Genomic DNA, 26,215 nt, shown 5'->3' on the forward strand with positions numbered 1-26,215 from the left:
CCAAAAGCACTAAAAATAGATACTAGTTCCCTTAAGGTTTTTAACCCCAGGGTCCAGTCTGATTTTAAGATGAGTCAGATGAACTGAATGTCTGTGTGGACAGAAAATTCCAAACTGTTTATGAGTAAAAAAAAAAAAATTATAAAACTCTGTAATGTGATCAGGATTCTGACTATGAGTCCTATAATTCATGAAGTGGAAAACAAAGGGGTACGTCCTGGCCAGCAGCAATGGTCTATCCTGACTTTAGCCTGCCATGCCCAATACATATGCTTGCTTAGGAACAGATTTTTTTTTCAAGATTCCTTAGTTTTGAAAAGAGCCATGAAGGGGGGCCTGGGTGGCTCAGTTGATTAAGCGTCTGACTTCAGCTCAGGTCATGATCTCACAGTTCATGGGTTCGAGCCCCACATCAGGCTCTGTGCTGATAGCTAGCTCAGAGCCTGGAGCCTATTTCAGATTCTGTATCTCCCTCTGACCCTCCCCTGCTCACGTTGTCTTTTTCGCTCTCTCAGAAATAAGTAAAAACATAAAATAATTTTTTTTAAAAATGAGAAGAGCCATGAATGTTGGCTGATTTTCATGAGGATTGACTTATTCTTTCATGCCCATGTTATGCAAATTAGATATTAGTCATAATTTTCACAGCTATTTCTTTATACGTGTGATTTTAAAAATAACTTCAAGGTTTTATTGCTAATTGTGGGAAATTTTGAAAGTAGAGAAAAGTATAAAGAAGTAAACAAAAATACTCTCACCACCCAGAAATAATCATTATTAATAGCAGTATTATTAAATTTTCTAATGCATATATATATATAAACATCACTTGTATATTGGTAAACATTGTGGAGTCATGCCATTAATATAATATTTCTTCTACTTTCTTATTTGACATTAAAAAGTAGGCATTGGGTGCAGGGGATAGGCTGAATGGGTGATGGGCATTAGGAGGGCACTTGATGGAATGAGCACTGAGTATTATATGTAAGTGATGAATCACTAAATTCTACTCCTGAAAATAAATAAATAAGTGAGCATTTTCCTATAACTTTAGAAATTATTTTAAAATACTTTAGTGATTGCATTATGTAGTCCATGGTTGGAGTTTACTTAACTATCCCCTATCGTTCAACAAGTAAATTGCTTTCAGTTTTCATCGTTATGAAATCATCACCATTTAAATTGTTTATATATTTTTTCTGTATTTATCCCTTAGGATACATTCCTAAAAGTGAATTCTGAGTCCAAAGTGATTTTGAAGGATCTTGATAAGTTTTGTCCAACTGCTCTTCTAAAAGGTGGTAACAATTTACTCCCCACCAGTAGATATGAGCGTGTGTATGTTACCATACCTTTGGAACCATGAAGTCGAATGATTTAAGCATCTTTCTCAACTGATAGCCAAATATAAAAATAGTGCTTAGTTTTAGTTCCCATGTCTTTGATTTCTCTGAGATGTTACTATTACCTACCACAGTACTTCGCACTTTGTCCACTATTGTTAACTAAACCCATAAATTATATATAATATAAATTGTCATTGACTATAAGATGCTTCCTAATATCAGAGATGTTTCAATGTGGAGGAGGAAATGGTATGGCCTAGAATTGGCAAAATGCGATATTAACTATTTTTAATCTTTGTTTTCATACTTTTAGTACATAGTATCTTTCTTCATTTAAGTCTTTTTATTTTGTTTTTTTACAATCCTTTTTGATTAACAAAAAAGTACACTATAAAATTTATGAATTTTTATCTCGTTGCTGATCTATTTAATGCTTCCCTATCAAGAAGTAAGAAAACTGATCAATTAATTAGTTATTTTTCAAATTATCTGAAATTTATGTTGGTATAAAGCATCTCACTCAATAGTCATTGTGTGTGAAAACTATTATTTACAAAACTCATTTTTTCAGGAATATAAATTTATATACTCAGCCAAACTAAAAGTTATATAGTGTGGCAGGAGTTTAAAATGGCACAGTTGCTTTGGAAAGGTGTTTGACAGTCTCTAGGAAAGTTAAATGCATACTACCCTCTAATCTAGCAATTGTACTCTTGGCTATATCTCCAAGAGAATGAATGCATACATTCACAGAAAGACTTTTACAAGAATGGTCGGTCATAGCATGCTTATTCATAATGGGCAAAAAATGAAAACAACTAGCAACAGGAAAATCTATAGATTAATTTGGTATGTACATGCAATGGAATATTACTCAGCAATAAAAAGAAACAAGCTGTTGATATATATCAAAGCAGAGATAAATCTGAAAACCTCATGTTGAGCAAAAGAAGCCAGGCAAAAACAAATATATACCTTATGATTCCATTTATATGAAATTCAGTCACAGGCAAAGCTAACCTGTGGTGACAGAAATCATAATGGTGGATTCATGGTAAGGAGTGGGTATTGACCTGTAAGTTGAGGAGAGAAGTCTGGGGTGATGGAAACAGTGTATATCTTTATCTGGGTATTTGTACATAAACATATACGTACTCAGTAACCCATCAAGCTTCCTTAAGATCTATACCTTTAGGGGCACCTGGGTGGTTCAGTCAGTTAAGTGTCTGATTCTTGGTTTCAGCTCAGGTAATAATATCACAGTTCATGAGTTTGAGTCCCTCATCGGGCTCTGTGCTGACAGTGTGGAGCCTGCTTGGGATTCTCTCTCCCTCTCTCTCTGCCCCTCCCCCACTCATTCTCTCTCTCAAAAAATAAATTTAAAAAAATTAAAAATCTACACCCTCATTTAGAATAATGGAAAAACTGTAAGTTTTTGGTAATTTAAGTACCAAAGAAGCTACATTGTGGACTTTTTAAAAAATGTAGTTCATTTTGTACATTAGTCAAAATTAAAATCTAAATGTCAACTTTGTTGACAGTGTTTTCTAACAACTTTTTCTTTGATTCTTTCAGGTCTGTATGTATACACTGCCAAAAATTAGTTTTCACTTAATCTAAGGGATTAAAGGAAGGAAACATGAAAGGAAATGGCAATGCTGATAAATGATGTCTGATGAGTTTTTTTCTGTGGTATTTTCAACAGAGCAAATGCTGCCTTAGGAAACAAGTCTTGAACTGTAATAACCTTGTTAAACATGGCATTCTGACTTCAAATGTCCTGATCCCCAGTTATATTAATCAACTGGACACACAGGATGAATGCCAACCAGCTTTGCTGCCCCAGCCAAATGATATAATTAGACCAGGGTCAAGTTTTAATCACAGAACTTCCCTCTACCAGAACTCAAAGAAATCAGACACCTATAAAATGAGGGTCTGCAATTCCCTTGTAACTTGCATTCCTAAAGGATCAATTTCTTCCATTGTAGCTAAGAAAGAAATTGAGTTTAGTACCTAGAGGATCTGATACCATTCCTTAATATTTAAAGTTTTGTTGGTTTTTCTTTAATGTTATCTAAACCTGATGTTATGGACAACTAGATGAAATTAAGTAGCTGTTCACTATAATACTTGTCATTATAATACTTGAACGTTGTAATGCACTCTACTGTTACATATAATGTCTAATTTGTATAGACATTATACGTAACAGCGTATAATAAAGGTAGAGCAGGTACCATTAATGCTCCTTTATTTTACTAAAAGAAACCTGTTAACTCAAGAGAGGCTGATCAGAGCCCAAAGCAAAGCCAGGTTCTCTAACTTCTCAGTCTGGATTCTTTTCCCTGTAAAACTGGATTTGACACTTTTGCCCCACCCTCCTCTCCCCTCCTACCCCATCCCTCCCCATCCCCCACCCCCCCCACCAAGGATGCTCTTTTGAATGCTCAGCTCTGAGAATAGTGTTTGATGAAGTCTGTCCCCAGAAACCCCCATCTCACTCTAGGCCAAATGTCTGAGCATCCCAAAGAAACCAAATCCAATGTAGGCTAGCTTTCAGGATTTTATTTTCTCCATAGTGATTCCAAGCTTAGTTTTGTGGCCCTGAAAACAGGCCATCTTTGTTCATAGGAGGCTGGTGCTGGTGCTGGTAAGGTGAGCAATAATTTATTTCACTGCATTCTTTTTATTTCCCCTTCCATCAGATAAAACTGCTAGCATAGCATATAAGCTTGCCAAAACAAAGTAATTCTGTTTTTTAAAAAATAGCCAGAATATGGTTACTGCTGGTTCTGTGTGATAGCTTTTTCTCTTCTTTTTGTTTTAAATGATGTTTGCATAACCTAAATGGTTGGGGGGGGGGGTCAATGAAAGGCAGTTTCTCATCATTGGCTGAAACATTCCAGACCAAGCCCAATAGCAGAGTCACCCCCACAGTGAGGCTCTGGGCCAGTTGGATAGGTTTACAGTAGGGAGGGGCTGGTGTCTGCTTAACTAGCCTGATCCACACCATGCCCCAAAACACCACATTGTCACCACCGCAAGGACTTTCTGTATAGGAGACATAGAAAACTGAGACCATGGAAGGAAATAATTTGATGACGAGAAGCCCATGATCACAAGGAACGAGGGACAGCTAGCTCAGGCCCTGGTTATTTTCCTCATTGTTCATACCTCCTTGCTACTCAGTCCACCCAGATTATTTCAAAATGTTGATTTGGATCCATCCATTGCAGCTTTATTTCCTGTTCTTACTTTTTAAATAGTCTAGCTTTCAACCCAGCTGAGTTTCTATCCAAATCCTGAGCCTGCAACAGTCTTTACTCGTGGAAGTTCCTTCTCCTTAGATTCTTTCCTCAGGCCTCCACACTTTAAAGTTCTCCCTATCCTGTAGTTTCCTAATTTCCTCACAAAGGAACTGCTTCCTTCCTTGAATTCTGTGATACTTTTACTTGTATCTCTTTATGACCCATCACTTTATATGTTGTGATAACATGACTTAAAATAGTTGGGGCACCTGGGTGGCTCAGTCAGTTAAGTGTCCGGCTCTTGATTCGGGTCAGGTCATGATCTCATTGTTTGTGAGATAGAGCCCCACATCGGGCTCTGCGCCAGAGCCCCTAGGATTCCCTCCCTATCTATGTGCCTTTCCCCCCTACTCAGCTCTCTTTCTGTGTCTCTGTCTCTCCCTTTCGAAATAAATAAATAAACATTAAAAAAATAGTTAATGGCACTGTTATCCACTGAACACTTATTAGCCAAGCACTTTACAAACAAGTATTTAATCCTTACACCAACCTAATAAGGTATTTTACTAGTCAGGATCTAGGTTTTGCTGTAGTAGCAGCAGCATCAACAACAACAACAACAATCCTCCCAACTCTCCGTGGCTTAACACAACAGAGAGTTCTCTTGTTTCGTGTTTATCTGTGCATCAGCGAGGAGTGTCTGCTCATGGCTGTCAGGTAACAAAGCAGTCACCATCTCAAACACTGTTAACTTTGACAAGCCAGTAATTGAATTCCATGTTCTGTAGTGAAATCTTTTATTTCTTTTTTTTATCTTATTGGCCAGAATTAGTCACACAACTACAGCTACCAACAGGAGAGCCTGTAATCATCCCATGTGCTTGAAAGATGCAGAGGTAGCATATTCAATGAATAGTATTAATGAGTGCCTCAGATGGGTACTATTATTATCCTCATTTTACAGACAAAGAAACTAAGGCTCAGAGAGGTTCAGGGTGATCCCAGGACTGTCAGCCAAGATTAAAAACGAAACTTGTGGGGCGCCTGGGTGGCTTAGTCGGTTAAGCGTCTGACTTCGACTCAGGTCATGATCTCGCAGTTTGTGGGTTCGAGCCCCACGTCGGGCTCTGTGCTGACAGCTAGCTCAGAGCCTGGAGCCTGCTTCTGATTCTGTGTCTCCCTCTCTCTCTGACCCTCCCCTGCTCATGTTCTCTCTCAGAAATAAATAAAACATTTTTAAAAATTTAAAAAAAATGAAACTTACTTTACCCCCCAGCCTGAGCTTTTAACCTCTACAAAGTACAGAATGTTCATCTTTCTATCAGCCTGCCAATTCTTTATTTAAAACAGCTCACCAACAGGATGCCTGTCTGATCCATCTTTCTACCTCTAATGCCCAGCACAAGGCTCTGAATAAAGTAGTACTACATAACTATTCTACACAAATGAATTTGTTATTCTGTGTTGGTTTTCCTACTTTTTCCTCAGAACTCAACATTCCAAGTAGTGAGTTGTGGTATCAGTTTTGGAATCTCTTTAACAACATACAGAAATATTCTTTTTCAGATTTTCTCATGTATAACTAAGAAATCCACCTTCCATACTACACTAAAGTGCCATTGTGTCAACAAAGTTATTGTTTCACTAACGGATAGAAATTAAACCTACTATTTTGCATAATATAGCACAGTAGAAAATGTAGAGAAATCCCATGATACATTGAATGCCTGGGCTGCTAGTTATTGGACCACCGTCATGGCATTTGGGCAAAAGATAATGTGCAAAACAAGTCAATGATTTCCGTGTGTTTTTTCAAAGCATGATGGTCAAGATTATGGCAAAGTTCTGGTTGCATTCACCTGATTTTAGGAGCAGCTAGACAAGTGGAATCCTATAAGAAATCAATGAGAGCAATTTAGATTTCTTTTGCCCTCTGTGTATGTATGGAATACATTTCTCCTATGCAACATCCGTGACACTGTCTGGGCTCAGTCAACACTCTATAAGTGCCATCACCACTGTTATTATGGTCATTCTAACCGACTAATGCTTGTGCTCTGATCCATAAATTGATGTTCTGAAAATGAGATTTGCACTGAAGGATGGCCCGATGCAATATGTACCAGCCAGTCTGAGCAGAGCGTGGACTGATTCATCAATGCCCCTAATGTTCTTGTCAGGATCCACTGACCCCCAGAGGAAAGGCAGAATTCTTTTACATTTTAGAACCCATAAAAATTTAGGAAAAGTGCTTCCTGAGTAAACCCTACCACCCAAAGCTCACTTGCAAGGAATAAGAACTAAATTATTGCTAATGGAATCACAACCTGGGGAAAATGGACTTTCAGAATTCATTTTTTCAGCCAACAATACTGAAAGCGTATCCTATTCCAGGTACTCTTCTAGGTTTTGGAGACAGAAATACTTTAACTCTGTCCAGTGTTTGTCAAACTCACTTGGGACACAGAGCAGTAAAGCGGGGTGAATACTGAGCCTATAAGGTTGTGTTCCTTGTTTGGAGCCGCCATCCATTCTTATCCATCAGTGCCCACCCTGTGCCAGGTGTTAAAATACTTTTAATTTCACCCATATGTAAACAAGTGATAAAAAAAAAAAACAACCTATGACACTCTAGCTTTTAATGTGCCAGGTAGTAGTCTAAATATTTTATGTTTTGCATCATTTTCTTTTAATATTTAAATTTGTTCTCACTTGAAACATCTAAGTGTAAACCAGATTCTTTTTTACAGGATAAAAAAGGATTATTCATTTCAGTATTGGTTCACTCTGCCATATTGCTCTCACAAAAGGTTAGACTGACCAATTTACCTCCCACCAAAAGTCTATGAGTGTTTATGCCATTGCCAGCACAAGCTATTATCAAATTTAAATATAAATGCAATTTAGGGGCACCTAGATGTCTCAGTCAGGTCATGATTTTGCAGTTCGTGGGTTCAAGCCTGCAATAGGCTCTACGCTGATAGCTCAGAGCCTGGAGCCTGCTTCAGATTTTGTGTCTCCCTCTCTCTCTACCCCTCCCTCGCTCATGCTGTCTCTCTCAAAAATAAACATTAACAAAAAGTTTAATAAATAAATGCAAATTATCAGAAAAAATGAACTCATTGTTTTAATTTACATTTTTCTGATTTAAGTTAGGAAATAGTTTTGTAAGTGTTTTAATACTTTTATCTGAAGTCTTAAATTCAGTTTGGACAAAAATATCAGCAAGTAATAATTTTTTACTTTTTTACTATGCACAGTAATTGTGCATTTGTGAAAATGTATTAGAACAAATAAAATAATCTGGATATAAGATCAGCATGAAATCAGTGGCTTTCATTTCACTGGACATTTCAATTCAATGGACATGGCATTCGCTAAGCAGTACTTAAACTTAAAAGTATTCATCTTTTTTCCTTTCTTTCTTTTTATTTTTTGACCCCCTCATCCATATCTCCCACTTAACCACTGGCAACGAGCAATCCGTTCTCTGTATCTATGGGCTTGTCTTCTTGTGGTGGTTGTTGTCTTTGTTTTTAGATTTCACGGATAAGAGAGATCATACAGTATTTTATCTTTTTCTGACTGATTTAACTTAGTATAATGCCCACCAGTTTCATCCATGTTGTTGCAGATGGTGAGATTTCATTCTTTTTAGTGCTGAGTAATATTCCATTTTCTGTGTGTGTATGTGTGTGTGTGAGTGAGTGAGAGAGAGAGAGAACATATACCATATTTCTTTAAAAATTCATCCATTGACAGGCACTTGGCTATTATAAATAATGTTGCAATGAATATAGAGGGTCACATATCTTTTTGAGTTAATGTTTTTGTTTTCTTCAGGTAAATACCCAGAAGTTGACTTGCTGGATCATATGGTAGTTCTATTTTTAACCTTCTGAGAACCTCCATACTGCCTTCCACAGTGGCTGCGACAATTTACATTCCCACCAGCAGCGCACAGAGGTTCCCTTTCCTCCACATCCTCTCCAGCACTTTGCTGTGTCTTGTATTTTTGAAAAAAAAAAAAAAAAGCCATTTTATCGGGTGTGAGTTGACATTTCACAATGCAAGGTTTCAACTTGCATGTCTCTGATGATTAGTTATGTTGAGCATCCTTTCATATATTTGTTGGGCATCTGTATTGTCTTCTTTGGAAAAATATTTATGTGGATCTTTAGCCCATATTTTAATTGGATATTTTTTTTGCTATCAAGTTGTATGAATTCTTTATATATTTTAGATACTAATCCCTTATCAGGTATATGACTTGCAAACATTGTCTCCCATTCAGTAGGTTGCATTTTCATTTTGTTCCAGTTTCCTTTGTTCTGCAGCAGCTTTTTAGTTTGTTGAAGTCCCATTTGTTTATTTTTTTCCTACTTGTTTATTTTTGCTTTTGGTGTCAGATTCAAAAAACCATTGCCAAGATGTTATGTCAGGGAGCTTACTGCCTATGTTTTCTTCTAAGAGTTTTATGGTTTCAGGTGTCTTTCATCCATTTTGAGTTAATTTTTGTGTATGGTGCAAGATTGGGGTAGATTTTTTATTCTTTGGCCATCCAGTTTTCCCAACACCATTTATTGCTTAGACTGTCCTTTCCCCATTGTGTGTTCTTGCCTTCTTTGTTGTAGATTGATTGACCATGTATGCATGGGTTCATTTCTGGGTCCTCTATTTTGTTCCACTGATGTGATCTATGTGTGTCTGTTTTTATGCCGGTACCATACTGTTTTAATAATGTAGCTTTGTAATATAATTTGAGATCAAGGGGCATGATACTTCCAGCTTTGTTCTTTCTCAAGATTGCTTTGGCTATTTGGGGGGTTTTCTGTGTGTTTGGATCCATAAAAATTTGGGGGTTATTTGTTCTATTTCTTTGAAAATTGACAATGGAATTTTGATAGGGATTGTATTGAAACTGTAGATTGCTTTGGGTAGTATGGATTTTTAATAATATTGAATTCTTCCATTCTATGAGCATGGAATATCCTTCCATATATTTGTGTCTTCAATTACTTTCATCAGTGTTTTATAGCTTTCAGTGTACAGGTCTTATACCTCCTTGGTTAAACTTATTCCTAAGTATTTTATTCTTTTCGATGCAGTTGTAATTGGGATTGTTTACTTAATTTCTCTTTCTGACAGCTCATTATTAGTATATAGAAAGGCCATAGATTTTTGTGTCTTGATTTTGTTTCCTATAACTTTACTGAATCCATTTATTTTAACAGCTTTGGTATGGAGTCTTTAGGGTTTTCTATATATACCATCTGCACATAGTGATGGTTTTATTTCTTCCTTTCCACTTTGGATGCCTTTATTTTTCTTGCCTCATTGTTCTGGCTAGGACTTCAACACTGTGTTAAAGAAAAGAGGTAAGAGTGGGCATCCTTGTCTTCTTCCTGATCTTAGAGAAAAAGTTTTCAGCTTTTCACTATTGAGTATAATGTTAGCTGTGGGTTTGTCACATATGGTCTTTATCATGTTGGGGTAGCTTCCCTCTGTACCTTCTTTGTTGAGAGTTTTTATCATAAACTGATGTTGAATTTTATCAAATGCTTTTTCTGCATCCAATGAGATGATCATATGATTTTTATCCTTCATTTTGTGATGTATGGGCGCGAGTGCAAGTACGGAGCTCCTTACTTCTCCGCCATCTTGCCCTCTCTCTTATCCTTCATTTTGATAATGTAGTATAACCTATTGACTAATTTGTGAACCATCCTTGCATCTTGGAATAAATCTCACTTGGTCATGGTATATGATCCTTTTCATTTATTGTTGAATTTGCTTCTCTAATATTTTGTTGAGGATTTTGGCATCTATGTTCATCAGGGATATTGGCTTATATTTTTCTTGTGCATCCTTCTTTGGTTTTGGTATCAGGGCAGTGCTGGCCTTATAAAACGAGTGTGAAAGAGTTCCCTTCTCTTCCTTTTTTTTTTTTTTTTTTTTTTGTTTGTTTTGTTTTGGAAGAGTTTGAGAAGGATTGGTATTAATTCTTCTTTATTGCACCAATGAAGCCATCTGGTCCTTGACTTTTTTATTTGTTGGGAAGTTTTTCATTTTGATTCAATCTCCTTAATAATAATTAGTCTGTTCAGATTTCCTACTTCATCATGATTCAGTCTTGTAGATTGTTTCTAGAAATGTATCCATCTATCCTAGATGTCCAATTTGTTGGCATAAAATTGTTTGTAGTGGTTTCTTATGAGCCTTATATTTCTGTGGTATCAGTTGTATCATCTCTTCCATTTATTTTTTAATGTTTATTTCTTTATTTTGAGGGAGAAAGTGAGCTTGGGGGATTCAGGAGGAAGAGAGAGAAGAGAGAGAGAGAATATCTGTGCTGACAGCACAGAGCCCCATGCAGGGCTCAATCTCATGACTGTAAGATCATGACCTGAGTCAAAATCAAGAGTCAAGAGTCAGACACTTAACCAACGGAGCCACCCAGGCACCCCTGATCTCTTTCATTTCTGATTTGAGTCCTCTCTCTTTTTTTCCTAGTGAGTCCAGCTAAAGGTTTGCCGATTTTGTCTTTTCAAAGACCAGCTCTTAATTTCATTTATCTTCTTTATCGTCTTTTTAGTCTCTATTTCTTTCTTTCTGCTCTAACCTTTGTTATTGTCTTCAGTCTACTAACTTCTGGCTTTGTTTGTTCTGCTTTATGCCCTTTGTCCTTTGATTGTAATAACAACCTCTAAAGGAGTATCACAAACAATATTACTTTGGAGGGTTGTTGCAACACTTACAGGACATTGTCGTAAAACATGAAAGAGAAAACTGAGCTACAGGCAAATTTAATTACTTACCCAAGGTCACAAAGCTAAAGAGCGGTGGTCAAACCCCAAAATCAGGGCACACACTCAGCTACTGCAGCATATGTAGGAAAACACCGTGGGGCAAAAAGAAAAAGAAACTAGCTCTACTTGGCTGAGTTTCTAGAAAAGGGATGGGATATTCAGAGAAGAGAAGGGATATCTGAGCTATGACTTGAATTGTGAGCAAGATTTGACACACCAGGGGGAAAAAATGAGAAGGGCATTCCAGAGCTATGGTAAAAGTGTGGGGTAAATATGGGGACATAACAGAAGACATGACACATCCCAGAGTGAGCAAGCATTCTTGTGTGCGTTGTCTTCAGGCATTTTGACTTTGTGCTCTAGGAAGAGGGGAGAAGCTGAAGCATTTCAAGACTGAGGGGTGATATCATATTTATATAGAAAGCTAAAGCAAGAAAGGGAAACCAGACCACGTCGAGAAGAACCCTGACAAAGCGTGGGTATGACTTTCTGTGGTCCTTGATGGTTCAAATACGAACACTTTATGGAAAGGTGATGGAGCTGCCAACTCAGCATTTACCACATCTGTCTGTTGGGCAGTGGGGATTAGGGGAGTACAAAGCATTTAGAGGCCAGTGTTATCCTCTCCCCAAGTAAAGCAAGCAAGCTAGTATCTAAGAAAAGTCCTGAGGAGGCCGATATTGTTTTACAGCTTTCCCTTCTGTAGCCAAGTGAATATGCTTAAGGCAGATCACTTTTCGCTTTAGTTTTGCCTGATTCCCCAACCCCTGTAACTAAGATACTGCCTCCTTGAAACTGAACCACAAAAATACATTGGGAAAGAATAAAAATTCGAATTGTTCCAAACCGCTCCCTCCCCCACCCCCTGCCATGACGGTTCAGTTGTGGGGAGGAAGGATGGCAGAGTGCAGAGTTGGGTAAAACCACTGACTCTAGGGCTGGGTTTGAGCCCTAGCTCCACAGCTTACGAGCTCTTTGCATAATTTAATTTACTTTGATGAGCTTCAGCTTACTCCTTCATAAAATGGGAATAATAATTTTTACCTTCATAGAGCTGTAATGAATTAATAATGTATGTAACATGCCTGTTGCATAGTAGGCATGTTAGATACATGGAGGCATATTAATAAATATTAAGTTAATATTCATTAATTAAATTGGTGGTTATTAATTTAAAAACTCCGACTTCATTGACAATTGCAAATAAGATTGTGAGGTTCTGAAGAAATATTTTGACTACCCAAAGAAGCAGTGGATATATCCTATTTAAATAGTTAATGTTGCCTGCATCCCTGAGTGACTCATGTTCTTTGATAACCATCTCACTGAAGGGAATGAAACAGCTTGTATTGGTGCCAAAAGGAAAACCATGGAATTCTAATGTCAGTGTCAGGCTGACAGCGTCTGACAAAGCCTACAAAAGTGGATGAGATAGAAAGGCCAGAAAAGCTGTGTTCTTCCTCCAGGTGGAGGAAAAAATGCCATTTATTTGGAGGGGATATCACACATATAGGCAAAAGGACAGCAGAAAACAAGAATTAATAAATGGGGAAACAGGTTTAGCTGGGTTTGTCATTACTGGTAAAAAATGTGAGACCTTATTTTGTTACTCATAATCAGCTCAGCATCATTTTCAGTTGTCAGCATTATCCTTTGTTAGGTGCTTGAAGGACTTTTTCTTTTTTATTTGTTTGTTTGTTTATTTTTGAGACAGAGAGAGACAGAATGCAAGCGGGGGAGGGGCAGAAAGAGAGAGGGAGACACAGAATTGGATGCAGGCTCCAGGCTCCAAACTGTCAGCACAGAGCCCAAGGTGGGGCTCGAACCCACGAACCGCGAGATCATGACCGGAGCCAAAGTCAGACACTTAACCAACTATGCCACCCAGGCATCCCTGAAGAACTTTTACTTAAATGGTTCATCAAACGGAACTTTGATGAAGAAAGAGGGAGAAGAGTTTTGATCAACGCTCTGTTGCATTTCCAGCTTGCTAGGATTGTTAAGATAGGCAAGATAGCATATTTTGTCTCATTGTTCCTCAGTGTGTACTTTCTCACACGGCCTTTGTTAAAACATGGGAAGGAACAGTGTGGTACTGTGAATCATACAAGCAGGATGAGCTCAGGTTGACTTCACCGTAGAGATGTTTACTCGACTGTTGGTTCCTTTCACTGAATACTGGATTCTTTCCCTATTTCTTTGTTTATTTATTTAGTCTAGTAACTCTATTTTTCTTTCCATTGGGGAGAGAGGAATTGTTTTTGCAATCCTAATTACAAGGATACAGTCTTCATATTTGATAGTTAACACAAGAATTACGATGTGAGGAAACGAATGTTCGTTAATAATCAGCATGATCACCCTATGTGTCACTTTAGCACTTTCACTTTTTGCCCTAGTTCTCCCTTAGATTTTTTAAAGAATATGCCTTTACTTGTTAAAATGTTAAAAGTATATTCTAAAGAGTAGAAATCAGAGTAATAACATAATATCTAAAAACAAGATATAGTACATCGGTATCCATAAAATTAATGGTAGCTCACAATTAAGGGGGGCCAGGAGTTACCTTTTAAGCTTTGTGGTCATTACTTATCCCCCCACCCCCAAACCCCCCACCTTCACAGAGTCATTCACTTGCAGACCCCAAAGTTATAAGAAAATTTCACAGATGAGCACCTGAGTCTTGGAGAACTAAGACTTGCCTAAGATTAAACAGCCAGAAAATGATGGGTCTGGGAGTGTGGCTTTCCAGTGGCCTTTGCACTGTGGTTCACAGGGAACCATTCAAGGACTACGCGACTGCATTGATGGAGGGACCTTGTCTTATTCATCTTTGTACCCAGCTCCTAGCACAAAACAGAATGGAACAAGGAGGTGATGTAACTAGTGCTATATTTTAGGAAGATAAATCTGGCAAGGATGAGTGGGATGAAAAGAACAGGAAAAGCTCGTGGTGTGGAGAGCAGTTTAGATGTTATTGCAATAATAAAGAACATTAACAAGATTAGGAGTGAGGAAGCAGCATTGAGATAGAAGCGACGCAAAGCGTGTAGAAGAGATGTAGCAAGACTGAGGCCGTGGGCTTATGCCCGTGTGTAGACAGTGAGGAGGACCAGGGCTCTTGATAAGTAATCATTTATATAGCAGATACTTCTGAGCATCACCTCTGTGCAAGGAACTATTCTAGATGCTGAGGATACAACAGTGAATTAGGCAAACAGGGATTTTGCTCTCATGGACCTTATATTCTCATTGGAGGATATATTGATCAATGTTCTCCAGAGAATCCCACTATACTCCACTATATTATATATCATATGTATATGTATATATATGAGAGAATTTTCAAGACATTGATTTTTCAAGAAATTGGCTTATGTAGGGATGGCAAGTCAGGAATCTGTAGGGCTGGCCTACAGGCTAGGAACTTAAGCAGAATCTGGTGTGGTTGTCTGGAGGCAGAATTTCTGCTTCATCGGGAAACCTCAGTTATGTTCTTAAGGCCTTTAACTGATTAGATAAGACCCACCTAGATGATTTAGGATAATCTCCTTTATTCCAAGTCAACTGATTGCAGATATGAACCAGATCTGTGATATGCCCCTAGATTAGTGTTTGATCTGAGTACTATAGCCTAGCCAAGTTGAGCCACAAAACTAACCATCACAGACATGTCAGAGTGAGCAGTGCACAGAGAGGAATGACTCAGGGTGTTAGAGAATAACTGTCAGCTCCTGGGGATTGGAGACAATGGAAAGACTTCTCTGTGTAAGTAGGTATATCTACATCTTTCAGATGGAGCATCCGAGACTTGGAGATATTAAGTGGTTTATTGAAGCTAAAACAGCTAATGATTGCCCTCCTTTCTGACTCTAGCATGTATGCAGGAAACACCACAGGGGGTGCCTCTCAAGAACAGTCAGAAAGATCAGAGTGTTTGACTTTTTCCCCCAGAGGAACACAGTTGGTGACCAAGTTCAGATTCAGAACTTGTTTCCTGGGGCGCCTGGGTGGCTCAGTCGGTTGGGCGTCTGACTTCGGCTTGGGTCATGATCTCACGGTTCATGGGTTCGATCCCCATGTCGGGCTCTGTGCTGACAGCCAGCTCAGAGCCTGGAGCCCGTTTTGGATTCTGTGTCTCCCTCTCTGTCTGACCCTCCCCTGCTCATGCTGTCTCTCTCTCAGAAATAAATAAAAAATTAAAAAAAAAAAAAATCTTGTTTCCTGAGTGCAGAGCCTCAACACAGGGAGGTCCATACTGCTTTTGGGGGACAGGGTGGCTTCATCCTGCTTTAGTCCCTCCCTCACTTCTGCCTGTGTCCAGCTCGGGGCTCTTGTGTCAGTCAGTCGTTGTGCCTAGAATACCCTTCTTCTTCCCTCCCCTTCATGTGGATCATGTCTGTGTAGCCCTCACGTGTTCACTTTGGCACTTCGTCAGGGAAATCTTCCCTGAGTACCCAAACGAAATAAATCTCCCAGGTATAAGCCTCCCCAGACTCCATATTCCTCTAAGGTGGTACTTAGCACTATTGTCATTAAGTAGTTTGTTTGTGTTATTTTATTAACCTCTGCTCCTCCTGTTCCACTCCCGAAGGGAAGGAACCAAATCACTACCATGCTGATTGCCAGTGTTGAGCACAGGTCTCAGCATTTATTACTTGTTGGATGAATGTATGGGTAAAGGAATGAATGACTGTGATATGTGTCTTTCAATGAATAAATCTACAGGCATTCTAAACAACAATCTGGAAATATGATGACACCTCCAGGTTGCTACTCTTCTGTTCTAATCCTCAATCTAACCATATCCAGGGTACAGCTAACCCCATCCTTGGCTCATGGGTTCTTCTCAATTTCCATTTAAAAGGTGGCCCTTCCTGCACTCTTTCCTAATTTAGGGGTCCCTTTTAAGCATTTGGGCCTAAAGCCCTCTAACACAAAGAAAACAGTTAGAACTGATAGAAGGAAAGAAAACAAAGGTGAGAAAAGAGAGTAAACATATTCCAGGAAGATCGGCGAAGTCAGGAGTGAATGGAATGTCCTACAAAGCCTTCATACTTACAGATGGTTCCCTATCTTCTTGCCGCAGGCAGGAAGTTCTGAGTGCTTCTGCCTGTGGTCTGGAGTCTTGTGAGTGAGAGAAAAAGCTTCTGACTCGAGCAGTCCCTGATAATCTCTTGGGTTCTTGAGAGCCAAGTTGAATGAAAGGTCAATTAGGAAGCCCCCCTGCACCTCCCGCATGCCCCCCTCCTGCTGGCACGCAGTGAAGGCTCACGGGGGTGGCACATGAGAATGGCAGTGGAGTTAAGCACATCAGCTGTACAAACAGGAAAGGGTACAGTACCCTTCACTCTGGCTTCTGATTTGACAGCCAGCAGCCATAACAATGTAAAATGTCATCTGTGTTGTTAAATGCTTCCAGGAGCTCTTTTGCCCTTTTGTGTGAGAGCCCAAATATTAATGGAAACAAGCCTTTATTTTGCAGTTGTCTTCTGACTGTGGAAAAAGAAACTTTGGATTTATTTACAAGTCGCAAGTTGTCCTGAAAGGTCTGTGCAGGCCTCCTCACTTCCATTCTTTCCATTAAGCATTCTTCCAATTGAGAAAGAGAAAAATCTCTCTGTGTCTACATTCTCTACATTTTCTGAAACTTGGAAGGCTCTGTTGTGAATCATATAGGACAGGTCTGGGATCCAGACAGATTTTGACTAACCTAGCACAGGGTCTACCAGGAAGCTTACTGGCCCAGGAGCTAAGAGAGGGAGGTTCAAGTCTTGGCTGTGCCTCTGAGCAGTCGAATGACCTTGGACAAGTCTCTGGGCTCTAGTGGACTAGGTAGTCTGTGCGGTGACCGCCACTCTAAGATGTATGGTTCTCATTGCAGGCATCTTTTCCACAAGTCCTGTGTTGACCCCTGGCTTCTAGACCATCGCACCTGTCCCATGTGCAAGATGAACATTCTTAAAGCCCTAGGGATCCCGGTAAGCACAGCACAGCCTACAGCATCGTAATGTGTGTCTTTCTGCATCACCCCGAAAGCAGGGAGAGAACATCACACCTGGATTTTCTATGAGGCCCTCGTCTTCATGGCAGAGCCATCATCTACTGAGGCCCCAAGGGAACAGCCATGTCTGAAATCTCTCTCCTCTCACTTTTTCTCACTCTGAGAACATCACAGCCCTGTCACCACATCCATGTCTGTGAATCGAGGTGCTGCTTGTGCAGCTCATAGGCTTCTCATCTAGGCTGCAGGGTGTGAGTGTAGGCAGGACACAGCAGAGGCTGGATGGCCTGGTCACACAGTGATCACCTCCTGTGTCATTACACACTGTCAGGAAGGAGATCTGCATGCTGCACTTTCCGATATTGCCCTACGACCATCTAGCTTTCACTGGAAAGGAGCCCTTCCAGACAATGGGAGGGAAGGATAGCCACTAGGAACCTGGCCCAGAGCCTCTGCTCAACACAGATCTCTGCAGAGACCTTGAGGGAACAGGAAACCAGACCCAGAGCCACTGAATTCTGGCACTACCATCCAGCTGGTGCTCTCCATCATATGTTTATAAAATTTAGTCTCTCCCCCCATGCAAAGAGAATCCCACCAGCTGGCTGGCTTGATGCTCCAGGGAAGGACTTTCCCCAGAATTGTATTAAAGTGAAGCCCATGAGCTGGTAGTTGGTGAGACACCAGCTGCTGTGGTGAGGGCAGGAAGCAAGCCAGGCCACCAAATCCAAGGGCCGCACAGAGATGTGAGAAGAGACTAGGCACTGTCTAAAAGAAGCTAGACAAACAGGATACAGAGACCAAATTCGCCCCCCCATTCCCTCCACTTTGCTGCAGCCTCTCTGTTGTCAGTTCTCACTACTGATGGCAGAGAATAAAAAGAATGTTAACAATCCCAAGATGTCACTGAAGAAGAAAGGATCAGATCAGATATCAAAGATTTCCTTAATGCCAAAATGCTAATTACGCAGGACTATCAGAGGGACTCTGTTGGGGAGGGCACACCTGAAGCATTAGGAGGTCATGCATTAGCTGGAGAATTTTCTACCCTGTACCAGCTGCCTCGATGCAAGCTGTGTGCTGTTTTTCATGGTTGATACACCAAACACAAATCAACTTTTGTGATGGTAGCTTCGAGCTAGATTTTGAAAAGCAATGCATTAAATTTTCAGACCAAAGTTGCAAATGCATAATGCATTCAAGGTGAAAATCAATTACAGTGAACATGAAGTATTAGTAAGAACCCATCATCTCTACCAGATACTAGGAGCTTAGAAAATCAGACTCAAGGTTTGCACTTTTCAACCGGTTCATGCAAGGGAGGTGGGAAATGTATGTATGTGTGTGCTTGCATATGTATATGTTCTCTTACATCTCCAAAACCTTTAGAATGCTTACAATTCAGGGTAGACAGCCACATTATTTGCCCCAGTTACTATTGCTCAGGATATTTTCCAAAGGCCCTAAATGTTGATCCCAGTGCTTCTTGGTCAGGACAATGAAACCGAAATACCTCTGGTGGTTACGTTTTCAACTAAATAGCATTTGACTTCAGACTTTTCCAGAGGAGATAAGCCTTCTCCAGAAGCTACTTGAGAATGAGTTGACAATACAAATACTGTTTTCAAAATAGACTTGTTGAGTTGTGTTTGGGCTTATTTCCAAAATTAAAAACATTTTAACTTTTAGCAGTTGGGCAATTTGTACATGGGTTCATGCCCACCAAGTACAGGTGGGATTTTACTCACCACACTTGACTTCCAGAAAAATAAACACTGGTAGCGTCTTTTCAATTTTGCCAAGGATTCCTAAAGGGCAGCTGCATGGGAACATGACACACATCTGAGCTCGCCCCAGAGAACAGAACATTCTCCAGAAAGAAGAGAGCATGTGGGGCCGCTTCTCAGGAACCACCAAGGCGTATGGCTACCCTCACGCCTCCCCAAGGCTTTTCTGGTTATGTCCTAGAGGATGATACTGACGTCTGGATCTGGGAGGAATTGGGGATATGATTTCACTCCATACTTTAGCACTGGGTAGCACCAGGCCTAAACCATACCAAAAAGATGATGCTTTATTGCATTCGTATAACTTTCCATGTCCCTGGACAAGTTCACAGCCTTCTCAATTAGTAACCACTTCAGCTCACTGAAGCCCTCTTTATGCAGCCTAAAAATATTATTTTATAATTTTTCTAAATCCCTTATACTTGAGTCTTAAGGAAAAGTGAAAAGAGCTTGTCAGTCTCTAACAATTAGTGCCTGGTGTTCTTATCTCTGTATCCCTTTCATGCTGCTGAGGGTTCAATAAACATCTGTGGTGCTGTTGCCCTTCAGAGCCAGAAGGCTGCCAGTCACAGAATCATATTTACGAAGTTCAGTCTGGTCCTCCTTTGGACGGTGTCCACTCACCACTCATCACTTGGTTATAATGGTCAATGAAATGGTCCAGATACAGGCAGTAAGGGTTTTTTGGCTTGTTTCTGGTTTTTGTTTTTAACTGAGTATCCTTGTGGCTGTCTGTGCTATCAGGCATACCACACATAAGCTGAAGGCTGAGAGCTGGGGACGTTTTCATTTTGTCAAGTGGCTTTTTCTAAAACGAGCTGAAGAATGAAAGCACAGCTTGAGGATCATGAAATTCCCATTATAGTGGGTATCTTGGGTATCTTTTATTTTTTTATAATATTTTGCCAAGAGAAATAAGATACTGAATTGAAAAGGAGGAGGGAGGTCTTCACTGTCAGAAGTGTTTTCATCGCTTTATCTACACAACAGAGCCTCGCCCTCAATTCTCTCCAGTCAGGTGTAGGTGAGCCTTTGTAGAACGACAGAACACAGATCTCAGGGAGTGCTCCTCTGAGGAGTACCGTATCACCCAGGCCGTTCGTATCCCCAGCAGCGAACCCCTTCACCTAGTGCTATTGTCTTGATATAAATGGGATGATAGTTCTTGAATAGGAAATCCCATGTCCCTGGGATACCTCTAACTTCTAGAGGTTGGTTTATTTGAGGGGTTTCCCCCGTGCTGACCTGAATTTGAATACCTATGCAGTGTTCACTTGCAGATGGTATTTGATATCTTCTGCTAAACATTATGACTATAATTAGAGGTATATAAATTGGGTCCCTTTTCAAGAACATTCTTCTCTTGGATGAACCACTTAGAGTGGATATAAACTGTGAGTTTCTGTAATGTTTGGTCTATGACATATTATACCTAAGCCAAATTATTCATGCCTGCCACCATTAACAGTCTCACTGAGCTAATTAGCTCTTTTTCTTTCCTTCTGTTAAAAATATAATACCATTCCTACTAGCCCACAAAGTAAAAGGGAACACTCTGCTTCAAAATTAATAACTTTTTTTTAAAAAAAGAAAAGAAATAAAATGAAGAAACAGTATCAACAAGTGAAGTCAACATTTTGAAAACTATGTCAGTGGTTTAGCATATGTGATTGTGTTCAGATGCCTCTGGAGGAAAGACCAACCGGCACGGTATTCTCATTGTGAAATCTATCCTTCCCTGACACCCCTCCCCCCATACAATTGGTTTTGCTTATAAACGTTTTTATATAGTGTAGGGGAAAGGAAAAAAATATTTTCCCTTCTGTCCTCCCAGGTTCTCCAGAGGAGGCCCTATAAATGAGACTGGCAAAAGATAAACACGAGAAAAATAACCAGACGTTTATTAACATGAGCACTGCACAAGCACGTGGGAGCATTTAGGGATGAGTAAGTCAAAGGGGTGGGCAGAACTTGGACATACAGAGCACCTTTACAAAAAAACAAATTTTTACAGAAGTGACCAGACAAAGGACCTTGAGTTTCTGGGGCAGCAAATTGTGGAAAGGTACATATATGAGGGAAACTAATGGCAGAGAAGAGCGTATTAGTTAAGGTGTGTTATTACAGATCCATTTTGGTGCCAACTGCCAGTCTCTGGTGATCAGAATGTTCTTCTCTTCCTAGTACAGAGAGGGGGCCACCTTTACCAAATGTCCTACTTTTAGGCAGATGGGAGGAGGACGGAGCACATTTCTTTATCTGCTTCTTCTCAACTGTCTTTAGCTCAAAATAATCCTTACGCCAACAGCACATTTTGGGGTGGCATATTCTGCTATCCTTGAATAGCATACCTTACCTTCACACAGAACTTGACAGCTTTTAAAGCATTTTCTCAAATCCCCCCTTAACTGATCTAGGGCAGATACTAACATTCCCAACTTTTCATAGTAGTAAACTGAGACCCTAATAAAATCGACATTTACTGAGAGCACCTTGTAATTGTCAGACACTATATGAGGGCTTGGAAATCAAGATCAACGTAATGTAGTTGTTTCACTTTAGAAAGCTCCTGTCTCACTTGTATGTGGAATCTGAAAAACTGAACTCCTAGAAACAAAGAACAGACTGGTAGTTGCCAGAGGTTGGGGGTTGGAGTGGGGGTGAAATGGGTGAAGGTGGTCAAGTTATAAATCAGTCCTGGGGATGTAACATGCAGCATGGCGACTGTAGTTAACAATCTTGTTTTGTATATTTGAAAGTTACTAAGAGAGTAGATCTTTAAAGTTCTCATCTCACATACACACACACACAACAAACTTGCAACTCTATGAAGTAATGGATGTTTGCTGAACTTAGGTGTTAATCATTTTGTAGTATATATGTATATCAAATCATTCTGTCATACAACTAAACTGATACAATGTTACATGTCAGTTATATCTGAATCAACCTGAAGGGAGAAAGCTGGTGGACTGGTAGAGTGAGACAGAGACAAGCACAGTTACAAGTAAACCATAACAAGGAGAGAGATACCTACAAAGTATCACAGTATCAAACATGCTGCCTGGGAGACTATCATCCTGGGAGGGAACACTACCTAGAAAAGGTGATGGTTGGCCTGAGAATTGAAGGATGATTCACCACAGGTAGGTTGAGACCTTGGGATGGGGAAGGCAGTGGGGGTGATTGCGGCTGATCAGAGGAACAGCAGAAGCTACAGCACTGAGATAGGGAATATATGGTGTTTCCAAAGGCTGAAGTGAGGCCAGAAAAGCTGGCTGCCGTGAGGCTGTAGGGAGCCTGTTTTGCCCTACTAAGGAGCTTATAATTTGTTCTCTAAGAGAAAAGAGGAATCAGGGGCACCTGGGTGGCTCAGTCAGTTAAGTGTCTGAATCTTGACATCAGCTCAGATCTTTACTTCAGAGTTCAAGCTTCGTGTTGGGCTCCATGCTGGTTATGAAGCCTACTTTAAAAAAAGAAAAAGGAAGGAGAATCAGACCTGTGTTGTTGTTGTTGTTGTTGTTGTTTTTAATAGTTTATTGTCAAATTAGTTTCCACATAACACTCAGTGCTCATCCCCACAAGTGTCCTCCTCCATGCCCATCCCCCCCGCCCCCCACATCCATCAGTCCTCAGTTTTTGTCAGCATTCAAGAGTCTCTCATGGTTTGCTTCTCTCCCTTTCCCCCACCATTTCCGCCCTTCTTCTCCCCCTTGTTCCTCCGTCAAGTTCCTCCTAATCCTCCTATACGTGCAATGTTGTTGTTGTTTTTAAAGATTGCTCTGTTGAGAAAGTAGAGAATGGAATATACCAGGGAAGAAACTGTAAGGAAATAGGGAGGCTGGTAATGGGGTGGGAAAAATTCATAATATAGCTTATGTCCAGTATCACAGTCTCTAAATTTCATAAATATGGTGGGTTGGTCATTCAGTGAACTGACTTTTGGTAACTTGAGTTTCAGTGAATTGGCTCACTTTCAATAGAGATGGAGAAGATGAAATAAAGAGAGAATACAGAGAAAGAGGGAATGAGCCAAAATTGAGATTTTTGTGAGTTTGATGGAAATTTCCAACTGACTATTGCAAACACAGATGTGGAGCCTGAGAGACTGGTTTAAGAGTAGAAAATCAGGACAAGGGTCCCCTGCTTTGGATTTCTTGCTTTGTGCTCCCAATGAGTCCAGGAGCTATGGATTCTCCCTTTGGGTGAACTTTGAACACAGTAGTCATTGTGATGTTAATTCAGTCAATGCCAATCCAGAATTTTCTTCACCTAGTCCTACCTATCCTCTTCTGCATCCATTGGGAGTGCAAAACCACAGGACTATCATCACTCAAAGCAATGTTGGTATTTAGACCAAGCTATTCTTAGTATTTCTCAAGACCAAATCTCTGCAACACTATCTTTTTAAAATAATCTTTATGAGTTTGGGTAGAGACATAACAACTGAAAATCATTTTAAAAGCTGTTTATGGAGGAGATATAAATATATTCAATATCATTTAGGCCAAAGAGAAAAATTTGCAAAGAGAAAGATTTTGCCCAAAGATAGAATAGTCTGACAAAGGCTGGCCAACACAGTCTGTATTGCAAAGTAGGGAGCTCCCCGTTTCTATGTTGTTCAGGTGGGGGCTGTCAGATCTGGAAATGAGGGGTCTGGAGGGAGGGGAAGTCTTGCAATGAGTGGATAGTCAAACTAGACGATCTCCTTAGTTTCATGATTCTAAAATTTTAATTGAGAAGATTTGACCAACATGTGATCGGTTTGCATGTTAAGTAAATAGGGCATTTTTTACAGCTGGTTTTTGCCTGATGTTTAACCACCACCATAACAAAAATAGCCTCACCCTGTGCTTTTGTGTGTATCTCTATTAAACAATTCACCATGAGTCAGATTCTGTGCCCCCTCCCTACTCTCCTGTCATCAGTGCATACAAACAATACATGAGTCTTTGGGAGTAATTATCAGCTGTCACCTACCTCCTATATGACAAGTGAACACTATATACAAGGGAGAGTTATCCTTATAAATAAATATTATGTCCCCCCCTCCCAGTATTCTACTAATGTATGAATATTGCTTCTCCCGGAATTAAAACATTAGATCTATTTGGAAACTTTGGAAAGGAAATTTTGGAAGATGTTTTCATGTTAATTACAGAAACTATAGTGGAATATTTTTTTTTACGTGATTCAGGAGGAAAACAGTAAAGAACTCAGTTTTCCATTGAGACAAAATATTCAGGCTGTAAACATTTCATCTCTAACTTGATGACAAACACTAAGGAGACATCCTTTTCTCCTCATTATCAGCCCAATGCCGACTGCATGGACGACTTGCCCACTGACTTCGAGGGGTCTCTGGGAGGCCCACCCACCAACCAGATCACAGGCGCGAGTGACACGACTGTAAACGAAAGTTCCGTCACTTTGGACCCTGCTGTCCGGACGGTGGGAGCCTTGCAGGTGGTCCCGGATACAGATCCCACCCCGCAGGAAGGAGAAGTCATCTTTACCACTAACAGTAAGTCCTGCTCCGCTCCGAAGCACCGTAGTCCACAGGGCTGTAGCCACATGGGAACTAGAAAAAGACATTTTTCCTCAAGAAGGAAAAAAAACAACAACCCAGTATAATATTGCCAGGCTGAACAGTCATACTTGATAGGCCCTTAGAAGCCCAGCGCTTTCCAAAGCCAAGTGGGCGGGCAACAGACCTGGCTGTGCCTCTGGGCTGCCCTAACACGGACACCTCTGTGCTCATGAAAGCATGAGTGTCCTAGCCCCGTGGTCCCTGGCGTGGGCAGGGCGGTGGCTCTGGTCTCTGAGAGTGGTAAGAAAAGCAGCTGCAGGGGGTGCTTAGCAGGACTGGATAGGGCACAGCCCTGCTCACTGTGTGTGTGTGTGTGTGTGTGTGTGTGTGTGTGTGTATGTGACACAGAGAGAGAGAGAGAGAGGGTCCTCTGGAGTGGCTGCATGAGCCAGGCTGGATTGCCCTCCCCTGTTGCTGCAGGATGCAGATGTAAATTACATGGCTTTAGATGGCTGCTTTTACAGTACAACCTAATTCTCCGAACACAGTGGCATATTAAACTATCTTCAGGATTCTTTCCCCGTCTTCTGCATATACTGTACTGCTCTATTTGATGATAGTCATAAAAATATTAAAGGGCTGTATTAGCATTAAGATTGAAGTTAAACCTAAAGTATCTAGTCATCAGTCTTATACAGCAGAGATGAAAGCTTCAGGAGTTCTAAGAAAATCAGCATGCAAATTAACGTTGGTTCAAGGTTTAAAGGGTGGGTGGATATTGAAATTTTAAAGTAAGGTGTATTATCTCTCTTGATAGAAGTAACCTATTTGCTGTAGAAAAACTGGAAATGGAGAAAAGTAGATTAAACCTTTTGGGATATTTCCTTTTAAGTTGGTCTTTTTTTTTTTTTACATATTTGTGATATTTGTAGACTTTATAAAATCATTCATGCTGAAATGTAAAGAGATGCATTTTTCTGATGAAGAAATTAATTTAGACCTTGTTGTTGAAAGATTGAAACATGAAAATAATAAAAAAAGGATGAAAAAATCGCTCAGTACCCCATCTAGAAATAATCACTCTTAACATGTTGGTGTATTTCCTGATAGACTTTACCACTGAGACAGTAAAATAGGGGGTTGAATGTTGATAGCATTTTTGTAACTGTAGAACTCCCAGAGGACCTCAGCAGAAAGTAATTTCAAGAGGAACTTGGTGGCAAATATCTGTCAATGCATAGTTCATTACTTTTGTGTGGTTAAGAATTTTAACTCTGAAAACCTGACTTTTAAAGGCATAACAACCTTAATATTGAAACAATGATCATTAAACACTACAAGTCCTTAAAGACAAATTTCCAATCCCTTTGTTTTGAAGGTCTAGGGAGGTGCTATCCCGTATTAATATAATGTAAGTCACATATGTAATTTCAAATGTTCTATAGTCATGGTAGAAACATAGGTTAAGTTTGTTTTACTCATGTA

General features: G+C 40.0%; 1 protein-coding gene across 1 annotated transcript in view; it reads left to right on the forward strand.

Moving 5' to 3' along the window:
- Nucleotides 1–26,215, forward strand: part of RNF150 (ring finger protein 150) — a 251,746-nt gene that overhangs the window by 188,496 nt on the left and 37,035 nt on the right. The window contains exons 5-6 of the mRNA XM_077755891.1: nt 17,294–17,390; nt 24,514–24,724. Coding sequence (XP_077612017.1) covers nt 17,294–17,390; nt 24,514–24,724 — 308 coding nt within the window. The remainder of the gene's footprint in view (nt 1–17,293; nt 17,391–24,513; nt 24,725–26,215) is intronic.

The sequence above is a fragment of the Crocuta crocuta genome, unplaced genomic scaffold, assembly GCF_008692635.1.
Source record: "Crocuta crocuta isolate KB4526 unplaced genomic scaffold, BGI_CrCroc_1.0 scaffold112, whole genome shotgun sequence".
Lineage (NCBI taxonomy): Eukaryota > Metazoa > Chordata > Mammalia > Carnivora > Hyaenidae > Crocuta > Crocuta crocuta.